At 43.5% G+C, this 11,624-nt stretch overlaps 1 protein-coding gene across 1 annotated transcript; it reads left to right on the forward strand.

Moving 5' to 3' along the window:
• The first annotated feature begins 511 nt into the window (after positions 1-511).
• On the forward strand, positions 512-10,717 carry LOC111262875 (uncharacterized). The gene is made up of 6 exons (XM_022837478.2): positions 512-693; positions 1,614-1,721; positions 1,939-2,074; positions 5,297-7,962; positions 8,861-9,078; positions 10,201-10,717. Exons 4-6 carry the CDS (start codon positions 5,313-5,315, stop codon positions 10,564-10,566), a joined length of 3,234 nt encoding a protein of 1,077 aa, XP_022693213.1. The 5' UTR covers positions 512-693; positions 1,614-1,721; positions 1,939-2,074; positions 5,297-5,312; the 3' UTR covers positions 10,567-10,717.
• Positions 10,718-11,624: the final 907 nt, after the last annotated feature.

Consider the following 11,624-nt stretch of genomic DNA (forward strand, 5'->3'; position numbering starts at 1 on the left):
ATATTCACAAATATATTTAACTAAAAGATGTAGTCTTTTTCTATTTTTTCAAATAGAAGAATTGAAATAGAAGAGATAAGGTTGACTACACGCTAGTCTCTCAAGGCAGAATGCCTAATACTATAAAGTTTGCTAGGGTGAACTAGCGAATGCTAGTCTTAATAAATATACATTATGTCAAAATTTATTAACTTAATTTAATTATTTAACAATTGAAGACGTAGATAATGTGTTACGTGAGCCTTCTGCTGAGCTTCGCAGCTACGCGGTGATCGCGACAGGATGACAACGTGTGCCTATTTAGCACTGACAACCGCTGATCTTTACAATCCGGTAAGCTGCCGCCGATAGCTCTTTCGCGCGATCCGTTGTATTGCTGCTGACTTCGTTTGGACTAACGGTTCTCTTTCCACTGCAGTCAGCGGTGCTGGGAGAGGAGTCAACTGGGCCGGTCACTGGCGAACCAAGTGATGATTTTCTGAAGGGGTGACGAGGTTGCGCCGCAAGAGCACGAAAGACGAAGTCCAAGATGGCGGCCCTCCAGCTTAATGTGTAGCTGTCTGTTTGCATCAATCCGCTACCAGGCGGGTTAGTATCGAAGCATCGTTTGTGGGTCATGTGTGAATTCGAGTCCACTGGAATCGCACAGTTCTGTGACAGGTTTCATCCGGCAATGCGGACTATAGTGATGTGGTTGGTATAGCGAACTGCGTAAATATCTAACACGTGCAGAAATGATGGCTGTAATCGCACTATTGAGTTTCCGTGACTTCAAACCGTGTTCAGTAGCAATCGCTAAGTGACAACATAGAAAAGTCTGCCCACCTAGAAGGGCTACTGTGAAGTTCGTGCATTGTTAGTCTTGTGTTGGCGTTGCGCGTAAAGCCTCTTTACTTGACGGATTATGATGAACGCACTTGTTACAAGTCGTCTAAACAAAGATGTTGTCTAAAGAAAAAGGCAATAACGTAAATGAAATCGGAATATTTATTTCGTGTTAATGTCAGGTCACGCCGTAGATGCACAAAGAATAGTCTACGAATGGTACTTTGTTCTACAAAAAGGCTGACGTGCTACTTTCTTAGATCGCTGTCGCAATGTGTAAATAGTTGTAAAAGTATGTGTAAATAGTAGGACAAAATCCGCGTGAGCCCAAAGATAACTGAATATAATATACTCATACATCTTCATATAGCGTAACATACGACTGCTTCGATAATGTAAAGACAGGATTTTAACTAAATTAATTAGACTTTCCTTAGGGTAGGCGGTGTTTTGATCAACGCTAAATAAACGTACGTTTGTCGTATACTTAGTTACGTTGAATACGTCATAGCTAGCGTACAAAGTGAAGTGTCATCGAAAACGAACTATTCCTGGTCAATTAAGCTTCACAGCAAAGAGCGTGATTTTATTATGATGGCTCCCTTTAGCAGAATGGTCAACTCCAAAAGGCTACTGCTGACGGTAAACAAAGCACACGCTACCGAGATTTCTTGTCTTTCAGCACAGCCATACTCGGTTAGGCACTAACTTTTTCAACGGAGTTCTTTTACGCAATTTATTGGGTTGGTGAATACCGAAAAAGTAAACATTTCGTTATTTCGTTCCAGAGATCAATCACTTGGAGAAGTCTTTGAAAGTGCCTAATTCGTCAATCGCTTGGACCGCAACGTTCGTTGGGAAATGTTTTTATCTACGAAAAACAATCAGCATGCATAGTATGCCGCCGAGTACACAAGCTTCTTTATTTCTTCGTACATATTATATATATGTGTAGACATATATATTCATTTATGTTTTCCTTGATTTAAGTTCTTATTGCACAATGCATCGAAACGTTGTCGTTGATCGATCACCTGACGATCCACCCGTTAGTCCTAGCTTCGTTTATCAGACACACTGTATAATAATGCATTAACTTATTCCTATGTTAAGGTCACGTGTTGTTTAGCGTCGCTCGTCCTTTTCACTTATCTGACCATTCCTGTGCCATCATATGTTACCCTGGCAGTGCCGTGGCGATTCCCTCCCACCTTCGGGTCGTTCAAATGCGTCAGTGATGCGTAATGGGGTAAGTGCTCTTGGTGTGGACAATCTTTTCGTATGCATAATACGCATCGCAGGGTACGCGTGTTGCTGGATAGCCGTTCGATCGAGCAGATCGAAAAAACCTTCACCTCGAAATGACCATCAACACAATGGGACAGTGTTCCCTTGAACGAAGAAGATGGAGTAGAGACCACCTGTCGACCTTTCTCGATCTCATAAAGCTATAAACCCATATTAAGCTAGCTGTCCAAGCAGCTAGCCAGCAGCCGGAGTACAGTCTCATTTACTATTTCATTTCACATTATAAAATGTAGTCAGAGCGAGCTAGTTGAAAGGGAACAGGAGGCAATGAGAAAGACGGGAACTACAATAACCGTGTTAGAAATTTCGCATTAAACTATGTCGACGAGTTTCATCTGACTTGCGCCGTGAACGTGTCAGCTCACCCGTGCCATGGCCGAACAGATGACGCCAGTTCTGCTCGGCGTGCTTCTATCGGACGGACATCCGGTTCAAAATTCGACTAGTCAGAAATAAGCATCTTGTTCCATCGAAGGCTTAATAGCTTCTTGCTGTGTACAATGGTAGATTGACTGTTTTTACAGTTCTGGAAATTGGCTTTGTTTTGTTTTTTGTCTGAATAGCTCCCATCTGTATATCGTCACGTGTACCGTTAAATCGACAGGGGCAACAAGCCAAGAGGCAAACGTTGCAGAACGGCCATGAGAGTAGTAGTACTACTGCTACTACTACTATAGTTACTACTAGTAGCAATAGTACTAGTAGCTAAACCACGAAGACATCGGGGGCGGGAGAAGGCCGGAGGAAGAGTAATTCTGACGAAAAGAGAACATTGAGACCGATGCGAAATGAATTTATCGTGGCCTTTATCATATGCAGTCAACACAGCAGGCTTTATATGCTAGTATGCCATATACTCGAGTGGCATACTAGTTTATGTTTCACACCGTCAAGGCAGTAGGTATACGTGATACGGGACTATAACTAAAGCGCAGAATAACAACTAGTGAACACCGTTATCATGACTAGTTGAATTTGTGGCCAAAACAATTTGTTTTGAGAACGTTTCCAGCCAAAGCTCATGGTACAGCGTACGCTTGGATATAGAGTAAACAGCGTAGGCATGTGATAATGACAGAAGGGCCAACGAAGACTACAACAGGCAACGAAGGCCTGGGTTTATGCAATAACTGAGTATTCGAGTGCAAACTCGACAACCAAATCGAACAGTCATAAATAAAAAAAAAAAAAGGCACGACCATTATCTTTACTCCAATAAATGTTTTGATAATGTTCTGGTTCGTATTTAAAATATCCTCTTTCCAAATAATACTATACTTTCAATATATTTCTTAGATATCCACTGCAGAGCCGCCAATGCACGTGCAAACTATTTACACTGGGAATCTTCACAGCAATCTAACATATGTGTGCTTATGCATGAACGAGAGAGGTGGGTGGGGGCTGGGTAGAGAACGAATGCCCGTTCCTACGGCATGCACAGAAATTGCCAACTGGTTTCATTCTTCATTGTGAACTTCGCCCTGTGAAAGCAGCCACCGGCGTTGCTGCCAGCCACCGTCAGGATTATCACGTACAGGTGGCCACGTCATCCCAATACCACCTCTCCTTTGCTGTCCTCCCAGTTTTAACCCAGTTGTCAGACGAGCACGCTGTGCGTTTAGCTGCCCAGGCGCTAGAAAATAGCGACATGTCAACACATCTCTTCTCTAATAAACTTGCTAATAAGCTGGCTCACTCTAATAGTTGTGTTGGATGAGGACGTTTGAGTGAACAATGACATTCCAATTTAGGAGCGCTGTACTACTACGATTCGGGATGGAATTCCCGTTTCTTCTACCACCGTCGTCCTTCTACCCATCATTCCCGTTTTACACTAAGTCTACAACAGATAACGAATTGCACGCTTTTTTCCCTGTGCCTTTCGTAACGAAGTGCAACGCACGTTTATGTCGAACTGAGCTGCCCGATAGGCCACACGGTATAACACGTTCAGTCAATACGCCTATAAAATGGCTATCGGTTGATGGACCAACATTTCGTCCACCAGCGCCGTAGATATATATGGTTGCGCATCTGATTTACTAACATTCATAAATATCTATCAAGTTGATGCTAGCAACATAGGTTGAACTAGAACAAGTTTAGTTCGGGAACGGCTCGTTGAGGAAAGTAACGGCTCAGGCGCGTTTATTAACGTCTGCTCTCATCCTTTCCCTGCCTTCCGTTAGTGTTACCTCGCTACGTCTCCAACATTCCCATAGCGGTCTTCTCTCATTCGTTCTAGCGAGTTTCTCGCTTTTTCATTCCAGTTGGAGCAAAGTGGCGGTTACCAACGAAGCGTGGCCTATAGCACGTAGATATTCGCATATCTGTGGGTGCGTCGTGCCAGATTTTTGTCGCTCTATTACCACTGCGAACGGACTGACCAGTTAGCGTGCCAGTAGGGAAGCTGATCGGTCGAGCGAACAGCCTGTACGAAGTCTAGAGATCCAGTGCTTTCCTCGCCTATGCAACTGGCACACATGTGCGGCCATAATAGCATTTTTCATTCGTCGACATTGCACCACCCCATATTACAGCCAATGGCTACTTTGGATCGGGCTTCCGATCAACTATCCGTGCTGCGAGCACTGCCAACGGCCAGATAAGCTCACAACCGCGTATTCCGATAAATATTTTCATTTTTATGAAATACCCAAAACATAGTAATATAATGGGCAGCACAGCTAGCTATTCATCTAAACAGGCGATTGATTTTTAGCTCAGAAGCATCTGTAATTTTTAATTAAATTAGACACGATCGTGTGTACATATGCGGAGTATCGCAAACGCAGCTCGATTGATTTCTTCTTAAGTAATTAGGTGTGTAAATAGACGAGTGCGTTCTGACTATAGAAACGAAAATGGCACGAGCAACATAGAATAGCACGCGACCGTCGTCTCTTTCGCTCAAGATAACGCTATACGTTTTCAGTGTGGTAACTTATATTTGTCATTGCATGCAGTGGGTTGGCCCAGTGAGTTTGGGCATAAAGTACAAGAGCCAATTCGCATATCGATGGTGTGCAGCAACTCATATCCATTTGCAAAGGTACTGTGCCACGTAAGACGTTTCCATTTCGTGGCCAACTCCATAGATTACATGACTGAGAAAGGAGTGTAGTTTCACACTTGTTAATGTTGGTGATTTTGCTTTCAGGTTCCCGCAGGTCTAAATGGAGCATTTAAATCGGTCGATCAGTTTCCGCCAGCAGGTCCTTGCCAGAGCGATAATTGCTCAGATCGCAGTGTCCGTACTATTAACGGTTATCCCTTTGACTGACGGCGGCTGTGTTTCTCCTCGCACTATCTACCCCTGCAGGTGCCGCGGCTCAGATGGTTATGGTCTCAGTATCTATTGTGAAGAGGTCAATATCGCGTTGTTGTATTCGGGAATAGTGCGACTACAAAGTACTCCCGTTTCACTACTTGAGGTGGTCAATGCATCAATGCGGCAACTCTACGGCCCCATGTTCGTAGGGCCAGCCATTAAGAATCTGACGCTCAGAAATGGAGATCTGCGCGCTTTCAGTGCGGAAGTACTGAGTCCCCTTAACGAGACGCTTATTAATCTCGATTTACGAGAAAATGCGATCAAGGCAATGCCTATCGAGGCGCTGAAGCCGCTCAACAAGTTGTACTCTCTCAATCTGTCTCACAATCAAATCGAAATTGTTCCCGACCACGCGTTCGCCACACTCAGCGCGCTATTCGAGATCGACCTCTCGAATAATCGCATCAAGAGTCTTGCCCCGATGGCGTTCGTCGGTCAAAACAACCTCGAGAGGCTGCATCTTCACTTCAACGACATCGCCGTGTTCGACAAGAACACGTTTCGAAATATGAGAAAGCTCAAGTACCTCGATTTGGCAGCCAACAACCTTGACAAAATTCAGAAGACGGATTTCCAGCAGCTGACTGGCATGTGGATACTGAACGTCTCGCACAATTACATTAAATCGATACCGAGGGCGACGTTTGTTACCAATACCGTTCTTCGCGTCCTAAACATATCGTACAATGCACTTAGCGAAATCGACCAGAACACTGTCAAGGGTTTGAGGTTCCTTCGCGACTCATACTTCCGTGGCAATCGCATTAGTCGCGTTGATAAGAAGGCTTTCGCCGGCTCGAAACACATTCGAACAATCGACCTTGCGTATAATCGCCTCCAGGACATTCCCTACGAACAGTTCAAGGAACACCAATGGCTCGAGCGTCTTTTCCTTAACCATAATAACATCTCACGGATCGCGACACAGGCCTTCAGCCAAATGTATCAGGTGCACATCGATTTATCATACAACAATCTCAGCTTCGTCGGCAACAGGTCGTTCTCAAACGTAGCCAATATGACGATACTCGACCTATCACACAATCTGCTCAATGAGATGCCGAACGATGCGTTTACGGACAGTGACTGCACGACGCTTAATTTAATGTTTAACAATTTTACTGACATCACCAAGATACCGATAGCCAATTTAAGTTCGATCAAAGTTTTCAATGTCACCTACAATCGTCTCCAAAAAATTGACAGGAGAGCGTTTACGAAGACACGTCTCTACAACTTGGACACGGCCGACTTCTCCTATAACAATTTGTCGGACATCAGTGGAAATCCATTTGAGAAATTCGCTAGTATACGGTTCCTCAATCTATCCCACAACTATATCCGAAAGGTTAGTTTTTCAACATTCGGTAACCTCCCGACACTCCTTGAATTAGATATTAGTCACAACAATATTTCGGATGTGGCCCATTCGGGCTTGGCGACATTGGGTGCTGTTCGAGTGATCTACGCACAGTATAACCGAATCCGTAAGATGTTCGCCATTCCGATAGCACTCAACGAGCTCCATGTACAAAATAACGAATTGCAACAGATTTATCCAGGCACAATCAACGTCATGAATTCGCTACTTCGCTTGTATCTGGATAACAACAATCTGACAAATCTCGTTCGAGGAGCGTTTGACGGACTCAACGCGCTACAGGAACTGTCGCTCGGCGGTAACAATATCACCGAGGTTCCATACGAAGCCCTCGAGGTTATGGCGGCGATCCAACATCTCTACCTCCATAACAACAGCCTAACGCTAGTAAAGAAACGTGATTTTGAAAAGTTTCCAACGTTGCTTAACCTACGCCTCGACCAAAACCGCATCTGGAACATCACTTGCGATGCGTTCGTTGGCAGCATCCAGTTACAGCGGCTAAATATGAGTTACAACAATATGAGCGAGCTTTCGCCCACTGCCTTAACTGGACTCGTGTCTTTGAGGGTGCTCGATCTCTCGCATAATCGACTGCGGGGTCTCCAAAACAAGACCCACGGACTCCTTGATGGCTTGCTCTCACTGGAGTACCTCAACGTCTCAGCCAATGATATTGGAACGATCTCCGACAAGACATTTCCACGGAACCCCTACGTTCCTTACCAGCTGAAAGCAGTTAATATGAGTTCCAACTTTTTATCATACATACCTGTTCTCAAACAGCCATCGTTGCAAAAAGTTCATGTCTTTGATCTGTCAAACAATTTGATCAATCAGTTGGAACGAGGCGCTTTTGCAAACCTTACAGACCTGCGACATTTGTCGCTTCGAAAAAATTACCTGCAGATCTTGCGAACAGGCTTTCTTGATTTGCCTAACGACCTAGTTGAGCTAGATCTGTCGTATAACCGCCTATCTGAGTTTACGCCACCTGCAGACGGCCTGTCGCCCAATATGGTCCTGTTGGACTTACGGCACAATAACATCTCAAGAATTAGCACGAACCTTTTCCCGCTCGTGAAAAATCGTCTCCGCCTGTACTATGCAGGTACGTTTCCAGAAAAAAGAATTTATAAGTAGCGCTTTTTTGACGCCGAACTATAAAATGACGTTATTAATGTTATATATTAGGATTTTTAATGGGCGTTTTGTATAATATTCATAAACGAATTTCAGTACATGTTCGGAAAGGTCAGCTTGTAAACCCCCTCTGCGTTTGGTAACCAACGTTGCTTACATGATATTTTAATATTGCTGCTGAAGCCAGCGACCGCTCTATTTGGGAGGAAACAAACTATCTGTAGGGATCTTGTGGCACTAAATTATTCACGTTAAGCTAACCGTAATGACATAAACCCAACATACGAAATATGGCCTCGGAAGCAGGATAGTAAGAACTTTGTTTACGACACCATCTGTTTTATGTAACTTTCGAGGTAAAGACTTTGGCAGGCAATTCTATGGTCAAGCACATAAGCTATAATCGATTATGTATAATTATATAACACTTAATCATATATTACCTGTTCCATACTTTAGCTACGCTCTCCATAGTTAATCCAAGATATACCATCTTCAGTAGAGGAGGTTTTCTTTTCAAGGAAAGGTTGAGTTACGTCTACGCACACTCCAGTGTATCCAGTCTCGCATTGCACACCAGTATAACTTTCCAATAAGGTTTTTCTATCGCAATGTTAATCTGTAGTAATACATGTAGTCTCGTGAGCATATCGCTGCTATATTTTTCCTGAGACACAACGAGTTTTTCTTCGTAGTTTTTTGTTGTTTTTGGAAATAGTACTTTATTTCATCGTTCGATAATAGTGTCTATGCGTAGAGTTTAACTTAAGACGAGCATTTTTCACGGTTCGCTTTCTATACCTTAATCTTTATTACGCTTTTCGTTTACGCTGCCTTGACTGTCGGCACTCCTTTGCTCCCGCCAGACAATCCGTTGCATTGCGAGTGCTCACTGGCATGGCTAGTGTCCTTTATCCAACGAAATCAGCGACCGCAAGAAGCTAGCCAATGGACAAATACGTTCTGTGTGAGTCCCGCTCATTTAGCCGGCAAGGCATTTAACGAAATTGCATTGGAGGGCCTTAATTGCGACGGCGACCCGACAGAGCAGACTACGGGGGACGTAACGTTCCGCTTTATACAGGTGAGTGGTTATGTTCTGTCATCACCCAACTCGTAACTTCCGAATGGGCTAGCGTAATTATAACTTTTGGGGCAATTTTGCACTATTTTAACGCAAACAATGGTATCGGGAACCGGCAAGTTCCGGATACTATCAAACTCCGTGTGCACAGATTTCGCGGCACACATATGAAGTTCGTCGGTGTTTGCAAATTTGCTAATGGAATGTTTTTATTATATTATTACTCTATTGTACGGCACCTTTTTTTCTATGCCGTGCAATCGAAGGAAAAATATCTCTGCTAATTTTATATACTTTGTATAATGTCCTATTTGATATCGAATCTTTGAGAAATGAGTCTGGTCAATGAAATGCTAATAAGGGCAGGTCGCGACAGTATATAATGTGGGCCTCGGCTATTTTGTACACGGCTTCAGAGTTCATCTTCGTGTCGTAGTTTCGTTGTCTGTCCCTATTAGCTGCTCTAAAAACGTCAGTCGGGTTTGTCTTTAACAATTTGCGATGGCAGCAATTAAGCTTTCATTGTAACAAATTCAAGGACAGACCCTGCTGTCAGTCGACGATCGATGGCAGGGTATCGTAAGATTCAATCTCTAACAAACCCTGTCTGCAGAAATTACCTCGGGGTTATTTTCGCGTAAACGCCACGAATGCGGGTATCATATCAGAGGAGATAGAAGCCGAGGAATAACGCCGTCAGCATCGTTTTGAAAAAAATGCCGCGTCAGTCTCACATAAGTCCATGCGGATCGCCCCTAAGGTTCTTTAACGTCCCATCGTCGATGGAAGGTGTCAATCGGCCGCCAGTAGCAGCATCAGTTCTGCTATATAATTACCTATGCATGCGTAGATGTGTAGAATAATCAACGTTGAAGCTTGCGTATTCAGTATTTGTCTACCAAACGGGAGTAGTCCATACATCCATTTACCGATAAAGCCGATTGTATGTTTAGTATAGAAAACAAAAAACTTCGAAGCTCATATAAAATTGACAGTAAAACCTTTTAGACGGTCATTTTCGTTTTCTTTCTATGGCTAACTTTAGATAGCCTTGTTGTAGATAGAACCTGTCCTGCTAGTAGATTATTAGAACGTGTATATTTTTATCACTGTCCTTTGCAGGTTGGACAGAGGTTCATCGAGTTGCAGTTCTACGTTTCATCTCGTCAAGACATCGGGGGCTTTCGCGTCGAAATCCGTTCATCACAAGAGGCTTATCTGTCGTACGAAGCCTTTATACCGTACAACAGACGATTTCACCGAATACCGCGTTCGTCGATTCGTACAAGCCAAGAGGTCGATATGCACACGCTTTGTGTATTGGCCACTGATTCAGAAAACTCAACAAGGCCAATTGCGTCTCGTCATCAATGTCGAGTCTTGTATCAGGCCATTGGTATAGCAGTAAGTAGGAAAACGCAACCAAGCCTAGATGTAATTGTGTTTGCTATTCTTATGCTAATTCTCAACGGGACGCGACTTATCTAAGTGTTTTGCCATCAGACGGATGCATCCAAAAACAAGTCGTGTTTAGCCACCAGTAGTAGGCAAGTAAAATTTGTTACGCACTGTTATGATATATGAAAATTGACTGTATTTAAAAATGTTCAAGTGTGAAAATAAAACGAAACGAAAAATATCGCCAGGTAATTATTTCTTACATTGGTTATTATAATGGTAAGAGCGCCTATTCGGATATGTTCGACGGCGTCTCGTATCGGGTTCGTGGGGTTTTTTGCGTCATCGCAGCTTTTTTTCGTTCGTCATCGAAATATACATACGTAATTCTTGTAAAGTTTTACCTAAGACGACCTGCAATCCAGCATATACATCCAAAGAAAGAATTCAGCATGAGCTGGCACGGGTTACCAATTTATATATGGTGCTATGCCACGCTGATATATAATACAGCGTTATCTAAGGAATAAATGTTGTCCGCACGCTACAACAAGTACTTGCTCTCAGGCCGTGGTCTTGAGCTGACATCTGCCGGCTGTTTTATCTTCGAAGTTATTGGTTTAATAAGAACTATTTGCATAACCACTTAATGGTGGTCAGTCATAAGCGAGTGATAACCCGTGTTACATTAAAACGGTAAAATTTATTTAACTAATAAGCCAGATTAGATCTTTCGCTAAGTTTTGTGAGTCGAATTGCCTTTCACTATTTTATAGTATTACTCTGACCACACTTACGGCTGCCTGATATCCGATCATTTCTCAGGCGTTTGTGTCTCGCAGGCAGAGCGCGAGATTCGTGCGTGTTCTGTATGATGGTGTGGTGTCATAACGGCGGAGAGAGTGAACGTGAATTGAACAGCCAAACGACGACGGCTTAGTCTGATTGGTTGACTTGTTGGTTGGCAAGCTTTTGCCCCCTGCTTGGAAATAGCTTTCCAGAATTTATCGTACCCTCCTACAGATTGCCGTCAAACATCTGGAAAGCTGATGGAAAAAAAGCACAAACGCCTTATGCGTGGAAAGTTGGGCCGAGCGGGTTGGGGTACGCTATCTGCCTCCTTGCTGGTAGATGCGCGAACACTGACT

The sequence above is a fragment of the Varroa jacobsoni genome, unplaced genomic scaffold, assembly GCF_002532875.2.
Source record: "Varroa jacobsoni isolate VJ856 unplaced genomic scaffold, vjacob_1.0 scaffold_711, whole genome shotgun sequence".
Taxonomy (NCBI): Eukaryota; Metazoa; Arthropoda; class Arachnida; order Mesostigmata; family Varroidae; genus Varroa; species Varroa jacobsoni.